The sequence below is a fragment of the Labrus mixtus genome, chromosome 14, assembly GCF_963584025.1.
Source record: "Labrus mixtus chromosome 14, fLabMix1.1, whole genome shotgun sequence".
Taxonomy (NCBI): Eukaryota; Metazoa; Chordata; class Actinopteri; order Labriformes; family Labridae; genus Labrus; species Labrus mixtus.
In genome coordinates, this window is record NC_083625.1 from 14568298 (window position 1) to 14591326 (window position 23029).

At 40.7% G+C, this 23029-nt stretch overlaps 1 protein-coding gene across 13 annotated transcripts in view; it reads right to left on the minus strand.

The window, feature by feature from the left end:
- LOC132988090 (EH domain-binding protein 1-like protein 1) overlaps window positions 1-23029 on the minus strand; it is a 28458-nt gene that overhangs the window by 4662 nt on the left and 767 nt on the right. Inside the window, exons 2-23 of one of the 13 annotated variants that reach the window (XM_061055227.1) lie at window positions 19300-19357; window positions 19122-19217; window positions 18505-18558; window positions 17845-18023; window positions 17477-17595; window positions 17230-17316; window positions 15603-16340; window positions 14118-14183; window positions 13876-14013; window positions 13531-13770; window positions 13221-13392; window positions 11024-11365; window positions 9188-10876; window positions 8329-8616; window positions 7633-8169; window positions 7240-7356; window positions 5170-6336; window positions 2687-3499; window positions 1468-1627; window positions 1228-1376; window positions 820-868; window positions 106-430 (exon numbers count right to left, since the gene is read on the minus strand). In XM_061055227.1, the coding sequence (XP_060911210.1) occupies window positions 106-430; window positions 820-868; window positions 1228-1376; window positions 1468-1627; window positions 2687-3499; window positions 5170-6336; window positions 7240-7356; window positions 7633-8169; window positions 8329-8616; window positions 9188-10876; window positions 11024-11365; window positions 13221-13392; window positions 13531-13770; window positions 13876-14013; window positions 14118-14183; window positions 15603-16340; window positions 17230-17316; window positions 17477-17595; window positions 17845-18023; window positions 18505-18558; window positions 19122-19217; window positions 19300-19357 (7583 nt within the window). Of the gene's footprint in view, window positions 1-105; window positions 431-819; window positions 869-1227; window positions 1377-1467; window positions 1628-2686; window positions 3500-5169; window positions 6337-7239; window positions 7357-7632; window positions 8170-8328; window positions 8617-9187; window positions 10877-11023; window positions 11366-13220; window positions 13393-13530; window positions 13771-13875; window positions 14014-14117; window positions 14184-15602; window positions 16341-17229; window positions 17320-17476; window positions 17596-17844; window positions 18024-18504; window positions 18559-19121; window positions 19218-19299; window positions 19358-23029 lie in introns of all 13 variants that reach the window. The other 12 variants (XM_061055228.1, XM_061055226.1, XM_061055229.1 and 9 more) reach the window with 12 other exon arrangements.

The following is a 23029-nucleotide window of genomic DNA, read 5'->3' on the forward strand; positions in this document are numbered from 1 at the left end:
GAATTGTTAAGCACCAGAAGAACATACTGTACCTTACAACATTGTATTCTGGTGTTTTTATAAACTCATTTGTGATGATATTTGTCTTTATTTTTGTACTGATACCTTTACCCAGTCGTTTGGTCCTTGGTGGAGGGACGACCAGAGTGCTGCTTCCTCCCTCCTCTAGACTGAGTCCTTCGTTCAGCCTGGACATGCAGAAAGCAGCCGCGTCCACTGTAGTAGGACCAGGACCAGAGAGAGCGAGGCCATAGCTAGACTGGCTGCTGTTGTGCTCTATCTGCAGCACACTCAGCTCCTGGTTGGTAAAGTGTGAGCGGATCTGGCTGAGGTAGGTCATGACAATGAGCCTGTCAGGGACTGACAGAAGAACCATGTCCGACGGCTCTAACAGACGAGAGATACCCAGGGCCTCGAAACCATCGAACGCCTGACATTTTAAGTAGAGAAAGATATCATCAGCATAGAAAAACCCTGTTGGTAAGTTAGACTACTTTAAAGTGACATTGGGCAGCACATAGATCAGAATCAAGCTAGAATGTACAATATAAATGTCTTTGTTTAAAACACAGAACTATTACTATGAATACATAAATGGTTGGTTAAAGTAAACAAACATTCCTGGTAAACATCTTTGTTGTTCTCAGCCTCCCTCTACAGAATAATAAATTAGATCTTCCAAATAGAAATAATTGTTTTTCAGCATTTATATCATAAAACTGTTAGCTTTTAATAAAATATAAACAATTCTGATGACTCATACATACATACAGCATATACATAGCTGAATATGGGGGGAATAAACTTCTTGGTCCTTACCTTTTTGTTGTTGAGCTTGATGTCATGAGAGACCAAATGGTCAAAATCTCTAATATGAAAAAAAGAAATGACGTATGTGATATAGAAATAAGTGTAGATTTGAAACGATAATTTTTAGTGTTTATTAGTTTGCTGATGAATCAGTTCATTATAAAATAGCCAGAAATGAGGGAAATTGCAGATTTTTTCACCCCTACTAAACATATTGAAAAGATAATCTAAAAAAGACTCTAGTAACCAAGTAGATAAAATTAACAACCATAACAGAAGATGTTGCCTAAAGGGCTTCTGGGAAGTCAGTTTGTTTCAAGCAAACTTGTGATATTCTCAAGGAGCAGCAAATGTTTTAATGCATATAACCAGACACAAAAACTGGCTAAAAAAATACAAATAGGATTTTCAGCTTACATTTTATCTGGATGGAAATGATGCAGGATGGCACAGAAAGCTAGTCCATTTCTCCAGGATGTGCTGAAGTTTGTGACCTTTACCCCCTGGTAACCATTAGTGATGTTCTGACACCAGTGGAGCAGCGACTGGCTGGAGTTCACCAGACCCTGCCAGAAAGGAGTTAAGCTTAGATTTTTGTTTCTGTGATTAAAAAAACATTCCACAGAGTATGAACACGTTGTGATTGTGTTTATTTACATCAGCTACATCCTCCTTTCTATTGGCCTCCTCTCTGACCATTGGAACTGGTTCAGACGTTTCTTCTTCTTGTAACGTAGGAAGTCGAGATGCCTTCATGTCTTCAAGTTGAGATGATGCTTTTATCCCTATAGATGGGTCAGCTGGTTGGCATTTCAACCTGAGTGGAGACAGGACAAATACAACTTGTTGATTAGCCGCAAAACACAACAGGTTTAGTTAAGTACAATACTTTTGTGAATACAGCATGGCATCAACAAAGCCAGTGATTTGCAGATGCGAGCAAGGGACATGCAAGCTTGCCGACACAGCAGAAAGCAACACTGACTTGATGTTTCACATAAAACATATAGCGTGGATGGATGTAGCAACTCAGGTCTATGCTGTTGGTAAATTTGTAACCACCTTAGAAGAATATCTCGGTCCTGTTTTGAGTCTATCAAGAGAGCCAAAACAAGTGAAATTTCAAACATTCTATAAGATGATGAAATGGCTTTAAGGCTGTTGGTCTGTCTTGTTGTAAAAGCAACCGTAAACCATCACAGTCCACCTGAAATTACAGGGAAAAAAATCCAGGGCCAAGAGAATTTAAAATAAAGACTGTGGTGATCCCTTAACTTTTCCATCAGCAATCTTTTTTGTTTCTGTGTTATTAAAAGCGTCATTTAAAATGTAAACATTTGTATTTGGCCAATATTTCGGTTAATGACCAATTTCCTGCAACACTAAAATCAGTCCCATCAGCACTTAGATTATGTCCTAAACAGCATATGCTAGCATGCTAGCAGACTAAAGTAGGAAATATTGTTAAGCACTGAACTTCTGTATGTTAGCATTGTCAGTTAGCTTCTTAGCATGATGATGCATATATTTCAAAACAGTCGTGTGCTTATTGTAAATTCTGCCTCATCTTGGCCTTGTATTGACACCAATTATGTTGGATACATTGACCTTACAATAAAATGTTCAAACTGTGATTATTAGATGTCTGCTTATTTCTATCTTATTCTGAGTTTGTTTGGGATTTTATGGGGTCACAATTTAAATTTTTACAAACAAGTCTGAAGTCATGGCAACCCTTCAGAGTCAAATCCTGATTATTTGACTGAAGCTCAAGTCGAGTGTCTTAAATCTACAGCTCAGCAGATGACTGAATACAAGGATTCAGTGGCACGTGATTTTAAAGAGCAGCACAGGTTGGCAGCCCAAGCTGACTTACACATCTTCCTCTTCTTCTCCATTTTGAACCGACTCATTGTCCAGTGTTTCATTTGCCTCAGTTAGTGATATTTCCTGCAAGGTATCGAAGCAGGGAATTATTGTGCTCTGGTTGTGATCGATAAGCCCTGTGGTGTCAGGGATGAGGAGCTTCATACTGCGATGGCTGCAGTCAGGTGACGTGTCACCTGTCATTAGATTCATTTTTGCCAATAACAGCCTCTCTTCCTCTTGGAGCTGTTGGTCTCTGTTGACATGGGTGAGATCTGAGACATGTGTCTGTGTGTGACTGTCACTCTTTGATGTGTTTGGGTTGAATCTGGAAGAGTTCACATTTTTATCCTCCTTCAGTTCATGGCTCTTGAGTGAATCTGTGTCTGCCATTTTTGCGTCACTGGTTATCTTTGTGATGTCTAAGTCAGTATCAATCTCGGTTTGTTTGGTATTTGAGTGTACACTGGCTGTGTTTGTGCTCAAAGGTAGGGGCCAAGGCACCTCAGATGTTTCATCAAGTTCTCCTTCCTCATTAATTTCAGTTTTAAATCCAGTTTTTATGACAACATCCTCTCTAATAATTGGATGTTTCTGTCCTTCACTAAACTGTGGAGAAAGTTTGGCCATCGATGTTTGACTGATTATTTTCTCTTGTTTGTACCCTAATGGTAGTTTGTGAGGAGGGCGGTCGGGCAGATTGCTTAGAGAGAGTTCAGCAGGTACATTTTGCCGACTGGCAGCAGGGCCCTGGTGTAACGATTGTCCACTGGTAGGGAGTGAGGAGGGCTCCGTGGTGACAGGGAATGATGGTTGGCCAGGGCTGAAGACAGAAAAGGAGATTTTAGCGCTGAACCCAAAGGCCGACTTTCTTTTACAAAACTGGCAAGCTCAACTACAATATTCTTATCATGCTCCATTCCCCTCCAGCAACATACCACAACTCATCTCATGCAGCCAGAACTCCAATCATGTCATTCCAAGAATATCAGGCACTCATAGTCAAAGAATGACAAAGGACAAACTCTCTACAAGCGTTTATATCCTAATTCGGCTAATCTCACTGCCTTCTCAAGCCTGCCAGAGGGCTCGACATCCACATTGTTTGGACAAGACTTTCCCATGACTTCCACAAGCAGGACAGAGGTCTGGCTAGTGAGAATAAAATAAACACATGCTAGAGAGATTAAAAAAACATGTAAATTCTCCTCAGCGAAACATTGATTTTAGCAGATGCTCAAGCCTCCACTTGACTATATTAGACTAGGACTATACAAATGGGTTCATCCACTCAACAGACAGAAACATTCAGAAGTTTCAGACACAATTCTCAAAGTACAAATGACTACAACAGTGACACTGGATAGAGTCATAGGGAAAAGTGAAGTTTCTCCTACACAGATTCCCTTAATAAACTGCTCATCACCGTTCTTTAAAAAACTCTTCATAATCTTTTAATTTAGGGGTTTGTTGCAGTTGATATCAATCAATGTGGGAAATAGCACAATGGTGTTGTCCACTGATCCTGAATAATGAGATATCCCATAAACAAGAATGGAACGAATGTAAAGTCAAGGAGACATCAGAGTTCATCCTTGAGTTCAACTGGATATTTTCGCAAAATCAAAAAGAATTCCCTCTAGGCATTCCAGAGATAACGCTTCACAAGAATGGGATGGGAATAACAACAGACAGAAAAGTGTAATAGTGACGTGATTTTCCAGGACATTTTGGGTACAAACTGTGAGTTTTGGCTGAAAGCTTTTTGAGAGATCACAACATTCCCTACATTTAAGGTAAGATCAGTTACCAAGACAACAGCCAAAAATACAAACAAACAGAAAACATTATTCTCAAGAAAGAGTTTTTTTAAGTAGGTGTCCTCTTTCCTATGATTTCTAAGCAGGTTAATGGTTATATTTGCAATAAACAATGGAGATAATGACATCATCTGAGGGAATAGGTCATAATGAAACTCAAAACATCTGTAAACTTCATGTGTCTGCGTGTTTACACTTGATTGAGTTATGACTCCAAGAAGAAGGCGCAATATATTTGAAGGACAGCTTTCTGAAAGTAGCCTGATTGCCTCCATGCGCCATGTTTTCACTACTGCTGGAGGCAAAGTGGCAACGCACTGTGTAAAGAGGAAATTCCAGTTTTCTTCCCAAAACAACTGTAATGATGTTGTTTGGGGGAGAACTATGACTCACATGCCAACACACAACTTTGTATTAGTAAATACCTGCAGGCAAAAGGCAAACCCTCAGTAAATGAAAAGTGGTGGTGGTGTGGGGTACATTTACATTCATAACTACCCTGCAGGTATATGAGTCAAAACCTTGATTATTGGAAAACGCATAACCAAGAGATGCACAAGCACGGCCCTCTGACCCACAAAAGGTACCAAGCAGACCTTCCTAATGAGACCAACTCTTCACCCAGTTACTCACCTCCCTGATGCTATTAAACTCTCTCACCCCTTTTACTCACCCTGTCCCCCCCTCCATGTACAGCTCAGCCAGCCAGATGGAGCCGAGATCCTCATGTCCTCTCTCATACTCCACCTCCTCATCCTCCTCCTCCCTCATCCACACTGGGATGGCACCTGAGCTCAGGCTGGCACCAGATTTAAAAAATGTGCCCTTTTTAACTGATCTCAGAGCTGTATCGTTCAGTGCTTTCTTATCAGGAACTAGAGGGTCCTCAGGTTTGCCTGAAACTACTTTGTTTTTTGTATTAGGGAGTTCTGTTTTAACTGGTTTGGGATCAGACTGCTCTTCATCACCCTGTAGCCTCTCATCATCTGCAATATCATCCAGTTCTGCTTCCCTCAGAGGAGGCCAAGCTTCTGATTTATTAGTTACTTCTGGATTCAATTGTTGTTTCTCTCCTTTTCTCTCCTCTTTTCCTTGCCTCACCAGGTCCTCCTCCTCTTTTTTCTTCTGCTCCCTTTCAATTTCTCTGGTCCTCTCCTCATTTTCTTTCCTCTTGATTTGCTGCTTCCTTTCTTTCTCTGCCCTTTCCTTCTCCTCCCTCCTCTTCCTCTCGTTCTCTTCTCTCTCTGTTTCCAACCGCTGTCTCTCCTCCTCATTTTCCCTCTCCACCCTTTCTTTCTCCTTCCTCTGCAGCTCCTTTCTCTCTTTCTCCAGCATCCTTCTCTCTGTCTCCTTTTCTTTCTCCATCCTCTCTCTCTCCATCCTCAGCAGCTCTTTTCTCTCATTTTCCAACCTCTGTCTCTCCTCTTTTTCCTTTTCCACCCTCTTTTTCTCTTTCCTCTCTGCCTCTTCTCTCTTTGCCCTCTCTTCTTCCTCCCTCTTCATGTTTTCAATCCTTTCTTTCTCCATTCTCTCCCTTTCTTCCTCATGCTCAAAGGCTGCCTGTCTCAGACTTGCAACCAGACTTATACCGTCCAACTGTACACACTCTGGTTTCTGAGATAATTCCGTCTGTTTGCTATTTGTCTCTGTCTCTCCCGTGTCAGAGAAGGCCGTGGGTGGGGAAATGTCAACTGAAGACAGCGGATCATCTGGCTCAGAGGAAAAAGGCATCTTTTCCTCTTCTTCATGTAAACTCAGCTGATCTTCATTGCTTATAAGGAGAGATGGTTGGTCTGCAGTGGATCCAGCCGTCTGCAGGATGGAGGTCACTGTCTCATAGCTGAAGGGACAGACACGAGGGATAGAAACTCTGAGACAGATCTCACCCATGTATGACCTCGGCAGGCTCTGCACAGAGTGACAGCATGCTTGATTATACTTGAAGTAGTTCCTTTTTCTCAGACTTTGTTTTGGTGCTGGTCCAAAGTCAACAGAGGTTGCACAGAAAAGAACCACCCTACACTTTTTTTCTCTTCCTTGTTTAAAAAACAATGAAGCCAACTGGAACTAAGCATCACCTCTGGCATCATTAGGACCATGAGAAAACTTTCTGGTGCCATGCAGGTGAGAGCTCAGATAAAAAGCTTGCCAACAAATACGCACGAAACAAATTCCTTATGACAGATATGTGTGTGGCCAAATGACCAAAACAATGGTTGATCCACTACTGTGACCAATACTATGACCGTACAGGTAAGTACTATAGTTTTCAATCTACAGTGCAGGAATTAAAAATAATTCTGTTTCTGCACTCTACTTAAAATTTCCACAGCAATATGCTTCATGCACATTTTATATGTAATGGAAAACGTAGCAAGCAACACACACAGTGTTTTGAACTGATATATATTATTTCTTGCAAAGTGATCCGTCTCATGGTAAACTTTTTAAACACACTCTCAGACGCTGAGGTTATGTCATTTAGTTGTCTCACTGTAACCAAAGAATATAATATTTTAACCAACAGAAAGAGCGAGAAAGAGTGCTCACAAACATCTATTTTTGGACAACATTAAAAAGGATATTTTATAGTATTTGACTAGTTACTGACTTCTCAAAAAGAGTTCAAATCATAAATATTTAGACTACATTCAAGCTTCCATTTTTAAAAACAACAACATGTTTTTGTAGAATGCTTCACACTTTGACAAATCATTTTCTGGACAGGCAGGCAGAGACTCACCCTCTGTACAACACCCCAACCATTGCTGACATGAAGCCAGCAGGCGCCTCCGTCTGCATCTCTGCAACACACACATCTGCTTCTGTGTGTGCACATGTCTGGTCACTACTAAACACACTAACACAGACAGATACAGACCCCAGAAAGCACGCACAAAGTTTACTCTTGTATGACAAGAAAACGAATAACTTCCTTTTTCAATAACAGTCTAAAAGCAAAGCCAGATGTTTAGATAAAGAGCATCAGATGGAGTTAATTGTAACTATTGAGTAAGCACTGGTTAGGCTGCAGCAAAACAGAGGTGTGTTAGTGGGTTAAATATGCAGGTGTGTCTGTGTTTGTGTCTGTATGTGGCAAAAATGTCATGCCATGCTGCAGACGACACTGACTCACCCCCTTGTTACACCACCCTCCTCCTGCTTCTCCTCCTTTTCTTCACTGCTCTCACTACTTCCCATCCCTCCTGTCTCTGCTGTTGTCTCTGCTGTTGTCTCTGCTGTTGTCTCTGCTGTTGTCTCCTCCATCGCCGCCCACAACTGCTTCTCTGCCTCACACTCTTGTTTGTTGACCAAACTCTCCTGACCACCAGCCACGACATCGACGTGTTCCTTGGCATCTACTCCCTCCTGTTGTGGTCTTCCTGTCCGCTGCAGGACCTGTTCCGGCTGCAACCCTGGTTCTGGTTTTGACGGAAGAAGGGGATCCAGTGCCAAAGCTTTGCGCGCTCCCTCTGGTTTTGGGGAAACTTCACTTGAGGTTGCTGGTTCCTGTTTGGGTCTTTCTGGCTCTTTGGGCTCTTCTTTAGCTGATGGTGCATTAGGTTGAACAGAAGGTGGGACTATGAGATGTGTTTCTGCGTCTTTTATTGTTATTGGGCTTTTTTCCTGTCTTTCAGGGGTGTCCTCATCAGTAGCATCTTCTCTGTTTGAGCTACAAGAGATGAAAAACATATTAATTATATTGCCTTTTTAAAAGCATACGTTTTTATTAATAAGATGCAAAACCAAAAGTTAAGCAGGTGGACACAAAGATGCTCACAAATCAAGATAAAGCAGATAAGCAGACAGACACACCTCCCCCCATTCTTACCCCCTGCACAAAGCTTTTGCACCCTCCTTTGCAAGAGATTTTTCAGGGGTTTCATTTCCATTTCCCAGTACTTCCAGTACTTTCCAAAGAGGAACCTCTGCTTCAGACAGCCTCTGTGGAGGTGGCACCAGAGTCACAACCTCTAATGAGACGGGTTTGTCCTGAGCAGAGGGCCGATCAATGAGGCCTGACGGGCTACCAGGTGGAGTACATGTGGTAGGTACTTTCTTATCTGGGACAACAGTTTTTGACAATGAACCTTCCTTTAAGAGAGAGGCCTGCCCCAGACTGGAATAAGGGGGGAGAGAGAGAGCATAAGGAAAAAGTAAGAAAAGGGGGCAGGTGGAAAAATATCAAACAAGGCTAAGCAGAAATAAGAAAGGAAGTGGAAGGAAAGCTATAATCAAATAATACATACAGTAGGGATGGGTAATACTGCCTAATCCCAAGTATCAAAACACCACAAGACTACAGCCAGAGTCCCGAAAAATAAACATCATATCTATGCTTTTATTGTTAGAGTGCAAGGGAATGTGTCATCATTCACAAGGGGAATGCATCATTATTATTAATATGGGTGGTCTCTAAAATCAGAAGAAAATGTACATATGTTTTTAAACTGATTGATTGATTGATTGATTGATTGGTTGATTGGTTGATTGATTGATTGATTGATTGATTGGTTGATTGGTTGATTGGTTGATTGATTGATTGATTGATTGATTGGTTGATTGGTTGATTGGTTGATTGGTTGATTTAATTTTCAGAAAGACAAAGCAGGTGGCAGATATTTCAGTTTGGAAAACAAAAAATAAACCCACAGAGTATTTTTTTGTTTTGTTTCAGTGCTGTAACTCACCGCTCAATGGAGGCAGAGTTCAGTTTGTTTTCTGACTGAGGAGCCTTCTTTCTCTCTTGTGATATGCTGAGAGTTTGTGAGGGTTGTGGTGTAACACTGGTTTTAGCCGCAGGAGGGAGGTGCGAAGTGGGAAATGGAGTTTGTGGGGCTGAAGTAGGAGGAGGTGCATCAACCGGTGTTCTCATCTTCTGCTTGTCTTCATCTGACTTGTTGGACTCCATTTTTATTTCAATGTCTTCCTTTTCCTGCAGAAGCTTCTTCTTTTTTTCCTCTTCTCTCTTTTTCCTGTCTTCCTCCTCCTTCTTCCTCCTTTCTGCTTGCTCCTCCTTCTGTCTCTTCTCCTCCTCTTCCCTCTTTCTTTTTTTCTCCTCCTGCCTTCTCTCCTCCTCTTGTAGCCGTCTCTTCTTTTCTTCTTCCTCCCTTTGCTTTCTCTCCTCTTCTTTCTGCTCCTTCAAGAGTCTCTCTTTCCTCATCTTCTCCACCTCTTCAAACCGTTTCTTCTCCTCTTTTTCCCTCCTCTCAATCCTATCTCTTTCCTCTCTTAAGAGCCTTTCCTTCTCTTTCTCCTCCTTTAATCTTTTCTCTTCTCTCTCCTTCTCCTCTTTAAGTACTCTCTGATTTTCTTCCTCTTTTATCCTCTCCTCCTCCCCTTTCCTCTTCCTCATCTCCATCTCTGCCTCTTTTTTTTTTCTTTCTTCCTCTTTTATCCTCTCCTCCCCCTCTTTCCTCTTCCTCATCTCCATCTCTGCCTCTTTTTTCTTTCTTTCTTCCTCTTTTATCCTCTCCTCCTCCTCTTTCCTCTTCCTCATCTCCATCTCTGCCTCTTTTTTCTTTCTCTCTTCCTCTTTTATCCTCTCCTCCTCCTCTTTCCTCTTCCTCATCACCATCTCTGCCTCTTTTTTCTTTCTCTCTTCCTCTTTTATCCTCTCCTCCTCCTCTTTCCTCTTCCTCATCTCCATCTCTGCATCATTTTTCTTTCTTTCCTCCTCCTGTAGATGTTTTTTCTCCTCCTCCTCCTTTTTCTTTTCTTTCTTAGACTGCTCTTTAATTTTCTGTTGCTCCTTCTCTCTTTCCTCCATCAAGCGTTTCTCCTCCATCTTCCTTTGTTCTTCCTCTTCCAGCAGCCTCTTATTCTCCTCCTCCCTTCTCCTCCTTTGCTCCTCAAACACCCTCCTCTCTTCCATCCTTTTCTCCTCATCCTCCTGCATTTTCCTCAAGAATATTTCTCTTTCGGCTCTCCTCTCCGCCTCCCTTTTAAGTTTATCCTTTTCGACCTCCAGCGCCAGCAGTTTCATCTGCTCCTCCTTTTTCCTCCTCTCAACCTCCTCCTGCTTCTTCTTCTTCTCCTCCTCCTCCTGCTTCAGCTTCTCCTGTTTGTCCCTCCTCTCCTTCAGGAGCCTCTCCTCCTCCCGCCTCCTCCTCTCCTTCTCCTTCTTGACCTCCTCCTCCTCCTGTAAGAATCTCTTTTTCTCCTCCTCTAACAGTCTCTTCTTTTCTTCCTCACGTTTTCTTCTCTCCTCCTGCTTCAGCAGCACATTTTTTTGCCCTTCTTCCTCCCTCTTTCTCTTTTCCTCCTCCTGTCTTTTGAGGATTTCTTTCTGTTCTGCCTTTATCACATCCTCCTTCTTCATTGCTGCTCCTCCTAACTGCTCTGTCAGTGACGGCATGTCACTGGTTTTCTGTTCCAGACTGCAGAACAGATAAACAATATTCCTTAAATCCTAGTTTGTGTTTGTGTGTTTTTTAAACCATCAGCACAATAAATTCACATTTTTCAACATCAATTGTTTTGTTTTAGATCTTTTTTTGTTTTAATCCGAGAATCTAAATACTCACCCCTGAGGACACCTTTTAATAGTATCCCTCTTAGAGTCATCTTCATCCAGAAACAAGCCCCCTGAAACTTGTCTCTGGTTAAATGACTCAAAGATGATGTCATCAAAGTCAGGCTCAGGCTCTGCCAGAGGCGGCTTTTCAGTCTTTAAGACGCTAATATCACTCTTTGTTTGACTGGTTGTTTTTTTCAAATCAGTTCCTCCCTGAACATTTGGCTGTTTGGGAGTGATAAAGGCTGCGACAACAGTGGTGGAGGGCTGGTGAGGGGTGGAGCTCTCACTGCAGGAGAAGGGCCATGGGGGAGGTGGGGCTATAATCAGCTCTGAGCGGGACTGTGCAGGACTAGGGGAAAGAAATATTGAGGAGGTCAGGCTCCAGAGATGAGTGCGACTTCATGATGCAGAGTGTGCAGGAGATGGTTAAAAAGGGAAACACACAAGGCTCGGAGCAAAACTAGAAAACCGATGATTATTTGATTACCATACACTGGGGAGGTCAGTTCACCAGGAGGTACGGTGAAACACACTGCAACTGTTAGCACCAAGGAAGCACAAACACCTAGAAAAAGCATGAGGCCACAAGCCTCTGGGGATTGAATAGACTCTCACTTCATTCACAGACATGGAGGAAGTGTTGGTGTACCTCACATGAATCAGAAACTCAAAGCAGGATTACCTCAGTCAGTACTTAGCAGGGTAGCTTGGGGGTAATTTTACACATATTATGTGCTCATCTATACAAAAGACTTCTTAGCATATTGCTGCAAGCTTTGCACTCTTTGTTATACAACTGAGATAGTAAAAAAAATATAAATTAAGCTACATCTGTCTGCTTAAAAGGTACAATTTTAAGTACTGCAAAACATGTGGATATTCATTTTCTTACTGACAGTTAGATGAAAGTTCAACAGCACTTGAATATCTGTATGTTAAGGAAGGAAGCTATCACAAGCAAAAACATGCAAACAGGGCTAAACAGTTTGCATGTTAAGCAAGACAAAGACAACCTACCTAGCACCTCCACACCTGAATATACAACATTTTATATCTTGTTTTTGTTAATTGTCGGCCCATTTCTTTGCCAGGTGCAGTCACTTAGACTTTTGTTTTCGTATTGCTTAAACAACCAAGAAACAGTGTGTTGAAGATTAACTTAACTTAAACAGGAGCTTTTAATTGACTTTTGGACAGAGCAAGGCCAGCCTTTTTCCCCCACCTGTTTACAGTTTTCTGCTAAGCTAACCATCTACTAGCTATAGCTCCATATTCAACCCTCAGATGTAAGAGTGGTCTCAATCTCTCAGCTGCTTTTGGTTAGAAGTCAAATCAAAGTAAAGTATTTGTTTGTGAAATAGGAAGCTAGCTACCACTTGCAGTGGTTAGCAAACTTAGCATATGTAATGGTAATCAGTAAACAACAAGTCTGGCTCACAAAAAAATCTGCCTACCAGCACATTTAAATGTAATAATGACCCTGTTTTATCTTGTTTATGTAGACCTTTCTCTTCAATAGGTGAAGTGACTTAGTAAAATGTGAACCAAACAACCAAGATATAATACATTGATCAGTAAGCTTTATGTTGTTGATGGGGTGCTAATTGGTAGATTTTGTTACATTATGGATTTAACCAGGCCGGCAGCTTCCGGTCTATTTAAGTTCTTTATGCTAAGCTGTGCTAAATGTGTCTTTGCTGGAGGATCATATTTACCGCTTTGAAAACACTGGAAAACTGTTATTTCTCTTTTACCAACAGTTGCTAAGTGAGTCTTTCTACCACTGTCAATTTTGCAGCCTTAAAAGCAGCTTTTCTACTTCATGCAATCATGCAATAGCAAGCACATAGACCATCTCGATTCTCGACCTGTAAAAATTTGCATTTCTAGTTTTTATGACTGATCTACTGAAGACAACACAAGAGAAAGAGGAAGAAAAGTCTCAAACTTTTAGGCTTTTAAAAAAAAATTGGTCTTATCTGAAACTTTTGCCAATATAAACACATTTTGTATACCGGTACTTTAATGTTTCCCCAAAGTACTGTAATGCTCCAGTTTCCCACCAGTCATCAGGGAGCCTCTTTATCTCTGTGGTCTGTTCATTAACTCTCCACACAGCAATTCAAGGCCAAACATGTCTCTCAGGATCCAAACTTAAGCCATCTTAATGTAAACGCTTGTGTGATATCATCCAATGAACTCACCTGATCTTTGGTTCTGCTTTGTTTTCTGTGATGGCTGTCTTTGAATCCTGGTCTGGTCTGATAGGATGGTTGGATGTTAAGATGTTTGCCGGTGCAGGTTTTTTTTGAGGAGATTTCTCGTCTTGGCTCGGAGATGTTTCATTGTCTTCTTGGATGAGGGGAAACTTTGGCCCTACATAAATAAAAAGAAAGGTCAGAATTGAATACTTCCTGAGATGTTACTCTATTAAAAACTGCTTAAAAATGATACATTTTGAGAAGAATATCTTTGGCCCTGACAGGGAGTTGTTTGATTACTCAGCATGTGTACCTGACTGACAGGAGCTGAACTGAACAGGAAGAGCAGCAGGAGAGACAGAAAGCTGAGCATGAGGAGAGGAGAATAAAATAGAAGTAGAAAGTGAAGAGGAAGAACGAGAGGGTGATGAACATGGGAGGGAGGCAGTAAGGGCTGGAGCCACGGGGTCACAGAGAGCATCAAGGTCAGGAGTGCTGAGCAGAGGGACAGGGATGATGTCACCACCAGACGTTAGCCACGGCCCCTGAACACCTGAGGGAAGTAGAGAGGGGGATGTAAAAGCCAGAATTAGGAAATGAAAGCAGCAAAATAGATAGTTATAGATTCTGAGGCAGTAGAAGAGGAAGAGCTTGTTACCTGACTCTGAGATGGAGGGGTGAGATTTGGGGAGAAGCGGTGCTGATGCAATAGGAGAGGCATCGGCAGAAAAAGGTGAAGGAGAGGAGGGGCGGGCCATAGACTTGACAATCTGAGGTCTAAACATGTGAGGACGGCCTATCAGAGTGAACATCAAAGAGTGAATGGAAGAAAAGAGAGGTGAATGGTTTAAACAGAATATCAGTATTGGATCAGTCTGAACAGCCAAAGCAGAAACAAACCAGAGACTGATGTGAGATCATCTGTAATTTGAGCCTCTGGGGGGCGCCGCTGAAGGGAAACAGGAACTGAGAAGAACAGAGGAGGGTAGGAAGCGAAGTGAAAAGAGGAATAAAAAGAAAGTATTTTATTACCAGCGAGTAGCAGAGGATGAAACGGGAACACTAACTGTATACCAAACATTTTTTGATTATAATTAAAGCACTTGAGTGATTTTTATCTGCCAGGAACAAACACTCCTGCTGCAGTGTCAGCTGGGACGAGAAACTTACTGCTTCAAAGTTTGGCTCTATTTATATTTCCAGTCAAACGATTATAATTGTTAAAGATATCAAGAAGCTATCCCTGAAATATCATAAATAAAGCAATTCAGTGCTGAATTCTCCTTCTGTCTACTACTTTAAAACATTGGTTTTGTAATTCACTCATGTCTCTTTATGATGTGTATGTAAGAGTTAAAAAAGTGTGTAGAATAAGAGTTTGTTCAAAGCTTTTGATCAGTTATGTTTTACAGTATATCTTAATTTACAGTTTTATTTGTTTTTTTTGTGAAGTATGGATAGATAAGTAGGGTATTTACACCAGGTGTGGTGGTCCAGGGCAGTTTTAATGCATGATTTTGTGCTAAATTAAATTTTGAATAGGTTTAAGAGCAGGATAAAAAGCTAAAAGTTTCCAGCTGTGCTAGTCAACCTTGTCCTGGCTATTGTCTAGTCAAAGGAAACATTCATGGATATAATGGAACTGAGGCTATAAAACCAATCTTGTTGTTTAAATTCCTCTGAGCTCACATTTGAAGAAAAGAAAGACAAAAAAACACACTGCTGACTTGAACATTTCTGGGTCTATACATACAGTGTGTACTGTAGTTGTAGCTGCAGTTATTCTGAAATCTTTGAGTCTTATATTTACCGTTCTGTATTGACAAAACATTTTATCTTATTTTATTTTAATGCTTGGGGAAAATTGTTCCTGAATCTTTCATGCAAATAAAGACTTTTAATTGATTTGGGAGGTTTGGGATAGTGGTTGTTAATAAGATTCAGTCAGTGCTGCCATAAACCTTTTTACTTTGTTAAGTTGTGTAACAACACATTAAGTTATGTTATGTCATATGCCATTGTTTTAACAAGATTTAAAAATCTAATTGGAAATGGACTGGTCTAACTTTTGGATACAATTCACCGTCCTCATGTTGTGAAAAAATCTTAAGAACATTCATATGATGTTTCCCATGCCTTCTGGACTTTCATTTGTCCTCTTTTTATGACCCACTGTTCACATGTTTCACTCATGACAACCAGATCAAGCTTGGACCTCCTTTAAAACACACCACATACTGTGCATTATTGGTTAAGTGAGTTATCTATTAGACCATGTAAAGTGACATGTTCATGGAGTTGAATCATGCGGAAAACAAGATAAAACCACCACACATGAGGAATCAGTTAGTGGAAAGCATGCACCATGCAGCGGCCTGTTGATACCTTTTCCTGAGCCTGACTGGAAGATTCTGGGCAGGGAGGGGGGCTGAGAGAGGCTCTGGGTGAGAGGGGGGTGGGCAGATGGGGGCTCAGAGGTGAGGGTGGGTTTGGATTTGGGATGCTGGGAGGTAGTAAAGACAGTCTTATGGATCATAGTCGTGGTGGTGGTAGTCGGGGTTACAGTGAGAGAAGACTTTTGGGGAGATGTGGTGGAGGGAGATATATTCTCTGGTGATGACGAAGCGGGGGAGGGGGGTTTGGGAGTAAATGAGGTGAGACAGGTTTCCATGGATAGTTTAGAGGAGGTGCTTGAAAGGGTAGGAACAGGAGCAGAGGATGTTGCAGAAGAAACAGACACAGATTCTGATATGAGAGATTGAAGATGAATGGAAGCGGAAGTGTTTTGGGAAGAAGGTGTCTCGGAAGATTTTGGCGATGAAGGATATGTAGTAGCCTCTTTAGAGGGAGGCAGGACAGAGGAGGGAGTATCTGGTGTGATCTGGGAGCTTGGAGGATAAGGAGATGGGTGAGTTGAAGTAGGGGTGTCATGGGGAAGAGAGTCGGCTGATTTTTTATGCTTGGATCTGGGGGAGGGCTGAGGGGATGGGCCAGGGGAAGCTTGGATCTCTGATTGAACAGGAGTGGTGGTGAAGGAGTGTCGACTGCGGCGAGGAGAGGGGCGAGGAGCGAATGGTAGAGGAGGGCGAGAATGGACAGCAGGACCGCCATCACCTCCACAGGCTGGATGAGTGGATGGATGGATGCATGGATGAAAGCGGAATTTTGTAAAAGGAGAAGTGATAAAACAGACAGAAGGAAAAAGACATGAGTTAAGAATGAAAATGAAATGTTGGTCAGAATTTGATTACTGTTGGGATCCCATGATGCTTAATGGTGCAACCGTCATGAAGATCAATCTTGTTAATCACAAGAATCTCTTGTTTGAGTGACACCACAGACAACATATGGAGCTGTGATGAGCTGTAAATCTGTGCACACCAGTGTTGGAAAGTAAGTCAGTGCATGTATGTATATGTACTGATGTATAGTTTCCTTAGCACAGTTTTGTATTACTTCACTCTTCTGCAGATTAAAATTACATTTTTTAAATCATCTGGATAAATCCCCAGATAAATGCTGATCAGTACTCACATTAAACAACATTAAACAATCCTCCAATACATACTGTAGAAGCAGCAGGCAAGACGGCAATGTTCTTTATGAGTACATTCTGGGAAACTTTAAATATATGGGTAAAAAGTGTTTTGGACTACACAGATGTTCAGTAAATGCAGTCATAGCATTCAGAAATGACTGTGAACATGTGTCACATGTGGGGACATAACATGAACGATTTACTGGGATTTGAGCTGCTGTCACACACAATTTTCTTTGAACATTAATGTCCCTCAGACACGCTGACATTTATGTTACATGTTTCAGCTGGAGCTTTTCCTCAGTAGCATGTAATGGTGAGATATGTGGTATGCAGAACAAATGGCATGGGAGTGTGAAACAGTGTTATATAAAATGAGAATGCCAATAACGACTGTTTCATACCTCCTCCTTTAAGGAAAGAGAAACAAACAAAGAGAGCGGGTGAAATGAAGGGCAAGACGAAGAAAGCTACCTGAGGCTGGAAGAGAGGGCCCGGTGGAGTTTCTCTTGTCAGGTGGAGGGGGGGCGGGGCGATTTGGGCGAACAAGAATGTGAGGAACTGCTGCAGCAGAAAGAAAATTGCAAGGAGGGGAGCAGAAGAAGCAAAGATATAAAAAAGATGGTGGAAGGAAGGGATGAAGGAAGAGAGTGTTGATGAGATGAGAAGTAATTTATAGTAAAGATCGGAAGGAGAAGCGGTGTTTATGTGAGTCACCCACCTGCAGCAGTGACAGACTTCTTATCCTCCTCTTCATCGCTCTCGTTGAAGTCATCCATGTTTCCTATATCTAACGGTTTGACGCTCATCAGGCTGGCAAGACTCTGCATGTCTTCATCACTGAGGAACAAGGTCACAGAACAAGGAAAAACTTCACACAAATACAGAAGAGAGCTGAACTTTCAAACTGTGATTGGTGATGTGGAGGACAGATGTGGAGGACAGATGTGGAGGACAGATGTTTGGCAGCTTTTCTTATTTATATAAAAATCATAAAAAACATGACATCATAACTTGAAACACACTTTTCACAATATAAAAACCTGGCGTAACTACTGCAGCAGTAAGACATAGAGGAAAATAACTCACGTGGCCTTGCCCTCCCGAACAAAGACACAGGACAGCGACAGCTTGAGCGAGGCATCCACCACTTTGACAGACAGTGGCTTCAGCTTTAGCTCCAGGTCAATCTGCGTTGGCGTCGGACTGGCAAACCGCTTCAGATTGATGTCTGCTGATGCTAACACCTTACGATGACCCTTGTTTTCCTTTAAATGGTCACATTTTGGATCATATTAAATTAAAAAAAAAATGAAAATCAGAGGTTGTGGAGGCATATCGGACACATATACAGAGGCATATTCAGATAATCTTAAATGTGAGTATGTCCTGCATACGAAATTAACAAAACTGCAAAAGTATAAGGGGAAGAAAATGTGATTAAGGTATCGGTTTCGTTTTAAGATTCACAAAAACGAAAGTAGTCCATGTCAAAGATAAATCATTATTGTTCATATGATCACATTTTACAAATTCATCCTATATTTTTCAAGTAAACTTTACCAAACAGTAATCAATAAGCACAAGTGAAAAGAACAGCATGTTCTCTGAAATCTAGTGGATTACTAGTATGAGGCAGCATAACATATTACACTTTTTACACTCCGTCTGTATATTTAATTAATAAACAAGAAGGTTGGGTTCACTAACCACTAAAGATCCTAAGACAAGTATTGAAGAGATACTTACACCCTCAATGACAAAGGTCCACTCTTTGTCCTCAAACTCGTCAGCATTGACCTCCTACAGGGTTGAGCATAAACAGTCATTATTCTTTATTATCAAACTGTGTCTGCTGTAATATCCATCCCTTTGTAAAAGTTGCTGTTGCTAATGAATGCATGGTTGTACAACTTAATATTATTTCTATTTCATAACTTTAACTTTCCAACATCTTACCTGTACATACGCTCAGGTGTGTTACATATCTGCTGATACATTTCTGTTCTGTTTTTCATTTTTATTCATAAACTGTTTCTATATAATAGATATAAACCATTACTCATAAATGCAACCAAAGTGGCGCACCATGGCAACAAAACATGAAAATAAACTACAATTTATGGATAATTCAGCTGCTGTACACTGCAATAAGCCCATATAGAATAACACATGGAAACATTATTTCCCCTCATTTTTGTTCGCTTGGTGGTAAATGCCGCTCACACATGTCCATAATAATGAACCAATCCAGTGCCCTGTATGGAAGTCTCTTCTTGTATTACACTTTCTCTTCCTTTTGGTCTTCTTCCGTATTTGGACTGTTTGTTTCAGTAGAATGTAAACAATGCGCTCTGGTTTTGTACCTTGAAAAGTGTAACAGAGATGTCGATGTTCTCGGGGACAGGCCACACCACCATGCCTCTGTAGGGGTTTTTGATTCCAGGCTGCCAGCTGTGGAGCTGCAAGCAAACGACATGGTGAGACTTTGTGTGTTCTTCTGTTTTTGTGTTTGTATGTCTGTGGTTTCTGCAGGGGTTTCACCTTGGAGCACATGCGTCTGTTCCTCCTTGTCCACACCACCCTTAGCTTGTCTGGTTGCCTAAGAAGACATACAGACATCAGTCAAAACATAGAAGTGACATCTTGAAAGAAGTAATAATGGTTACCATGCTCATTAAAGGGGCATTTAACCTCTGGAGAGTTTGTCTTTGCATAAAGCTGGGCTTTCTGAGCAGCAGAGAGACAAAACATTTATAATAATATAATATTAGTGCTATATTATTTAAGAGACTGAGGAAAATGGCATGGGGTTCTCCTCTGCTCAAAAAGTAGTAGCAGGCAAAAGTAAACAGGAGGTGAATGGCTGCAGGTAAATTTAACACTGTCCATGTGTTAACAACCCACACTTCAAAGCTGGTTGAGCATCCACCAAGCTTCCCTTTAAATATACCAAAGTAAGTAAACACAAAAAGAACACATGGTCTAAATGAAGATCTCATGACTCTAACTGCTGAAAAATTTTGCCTGAGTCAAAGATAAAAAAAACTGATGTGAAGTGTGTGTATGTGTGTGTGCCAGCTGTATTTTTAGGTTTATTCATCTGTATACGCAAACCTGTAATTTTGTGTTACAGCATGTGTGTGTGTTGTTGCTTATTCATTTTAAAGTGTGCGTGTAACCATTTGTGCCTGTCCTCTTAATATGTGCCTGTGTGTGTTTGTAACACGTGTGTATTTGCTTCCATTGTGTTTTTCTCAGTCCTCTGCTGCACAGGAAGTGAGGCTGGAGACTGTGGAGTCATGTGATCGCCTGAATGTGGGGCGTGCCTCTTTACAGGAAGAAAGAACCCCCATCACAAATGAACGAACACATACGACCCCGAAAAAGACATCAGTGCACAAAAATAACTCACATGACAGCCGACTTGTTCAATAGAATATCAACAGCAATGGTTTATAGATGGTGCATGTTGTCTCGAGCGTTTGAGAATGAAGGCTGTGTGTTTATACATGTGTTTATTTGATATGTGTGTTAGGGGGTCAGGAGTGGCGTCAGAAATAGCCTGACATGAGTATGAGGAGGGTGAGGAGGACGTTGAGTTAAACAATAAAAATAAGAGGAGAAATGAAAGTACAGAAAGCACAAACATATCTCACGCATCACTGAGCTCTGTAACAATGGTGGTTTTATGCAGGCCAACATTTGGGCTGTAATACAGCTTAGTAACGTGTAATTAAAAAAATAGTGATTGATGCTTTGTTATTCAGAGGACAATGGTTATGAGCCGCAGCTGACAGCAGAACATATGATATGTGTTCACACGTTCAAATATATGATGTTGTGTTTATGGCATATGAGGCACTCCAAGTGTTACTTTAAGAATTGTTCTGTTTCTAAGTCTTTAATTGTGTTGGTGACACTCTACTGTCTCTGTCACTTTATCATTTTTGACAGCTGTCATACACAAACCGCCCGCCCTGTTTATCTTTGGCCCCTCTTTTCCTTCTTATCTATTAGAGCTACATGCGATGGAGAATATCTTTCAGGAGCTCTTGGTCTTCGTGTTGTACTATCAAGATGATACTGCCTTTAATAACACTTCAACCCACATTAACAGGTTTATTTTGGCTGCTGGATGGCAGTGGCAACATGCTGTAACAGTGACATTGCTCTGTCAGTGGTGCTTATTCACACATCCAGCAAGTACAAACATAGGTCCAACATGTGCTCCTCAGGGAAATGCCAGTCCGATATTCATGCTCTCTTTGCTCTGTTTTTGGTCTCCTCCACCTTCAAATGGAAATACATATCCGTCTTAACTTTAACACTTGGCTGTTTTCGCCATCTTGTAGGCAGCAGTGTCTATTTCCTCTTTGATGACGATCAGGTAGTATAAGATATGTGTTTAGAGTGATACTGAAAATGAAAATAATGCTTTGAAAACGTGAAGTTAAAAAAAGGATACATTGCAGAACTAACAGCTAAACTCACTGGAAAGCAGAAAACTAAAGGGAGCTGCATATTTAGGTTTTAATTCTCTAAGTTCGCCACTATGAGTCATATGACACACTGTTATTTTAGAAATATAGATTTGAACTGTTTTAGATATCAAATACTCTTGTTGAATACTTATACATCATTGTAAGTGAACTTTTAGAAGTGTAGTTGCAGTTGTTATCCTCACATACTCTGTAAGTATAGTCTTCTCACTAACACGTCTGTGTGGGTGAAAAAACCAATGGTCTCAAATGAAAGCACTAAATTAGAAACCCACAAACACAAACATGATACATCAGAGTCATTTACAACCCTCTACGTGGCCACTCTGATGTTTGATCTTAGACTGTCATACTATTTTTAAAGAATACAGAGTTTAATCACTTAAGAATTAAAGGCTGGTGTCTTTAAGAAGAAGAAAAAACAGTACAGTAACATGACTGAAACGTTGAATTAATCACAGGTCTTTCTTCATTTCCTCCTCTCCTCTCTGGTTTAATACTGTTTGAACAACACACTGCTGCAGACTTCTGAACTCTGATTTCGTCAGACTGTGGGTGTTGTCTCTCTTTCTAAATCACACAACGCAAGCTCCCTGTCGCTGATCAAAATCTCTAACTTTATTGACGTGTGGCTTCAGTCATTACAGGATCAAAGAACTAATCTATGTTTCTTATCATTCTGCTGACAAGGCGCTTATGTCATTATTCCAACTTCAATCTAGAGAGATAGGAATGTGAAATGTGGGCCTAACTGGCATGTAGGCACATTTAAAAGACATATCAGTAATGTCTTTGAAAAAGAAAGAATAAATGGCTCCAGTAAGTGAATGTAACAGTACTTCCCACTTTTCCCTTATAAGATTGATGTATTTTTGTTCTAGTCATTGTTGCGTCACAGCTGCATGATGAGCCATCCTGCATCACCTGGCCTACACCCAAATATTTAGTAGGCTAAGACATGTCAGGGATTTCACAAGAGGGGGAAGCCCAAAAACGCTACTATCAGTTAGTGAGTTTAAACTATTGTGGTTATATCTGAAGATATTGGTGACTTATGTTAAACTTAAGATAAATGTATCATCAGTAACTACCAGCTTATGTGTGTATACATAGGCCTACTATGATGTAAAATTAGGTAATCATAAACATCCACATTATCCAGCGACAAACAAAAGCTGAAACAAAAAAACACTTCATTTTGACAAAGTAAAAAAATACCTTAATTGTGATGGTATAGTTCAAAAGACCTAGACTTTAAAAACAAGATCCTGGAGCAAACTGCAGATTGTTTTGAAGTTTTACATGAACATGCTAACACAACAAAAGTTAAAAAAAAAACTACTACTACTACTAACTACTTAAAAAGAGAGTAACTTGGAATTTTATCTTACATTTTAACTGAACGCAGCCTACCAAGTGCTTCATTCTGTGTTTATTTTATTAAAATAATAATAATTGCTGAGGAATCTGTTGATTAGTTTCTCAATGCTGGGTAAAATATAAATAAATAAATAAAGGAGGAAAAGGAAAATTGTAATTGTTTCCAAAAGCCCAAGATGGCGACTCCAAGATGTCCAGCTTTGTCGACAACCGAGAGATACATAACCTGGTTTACTGTCCATTGAAGTTAAGGAACCTTTTAATTTGGTAATTACAACTTAGAAGATCAAATAGGAGAATGTTGAACTTCATGTTCTTCAAACCTATTGATCAATCATTATCATATTTGGCAAGTAGCCTAATAGGCTACAATATTCATCAACTAATCGATA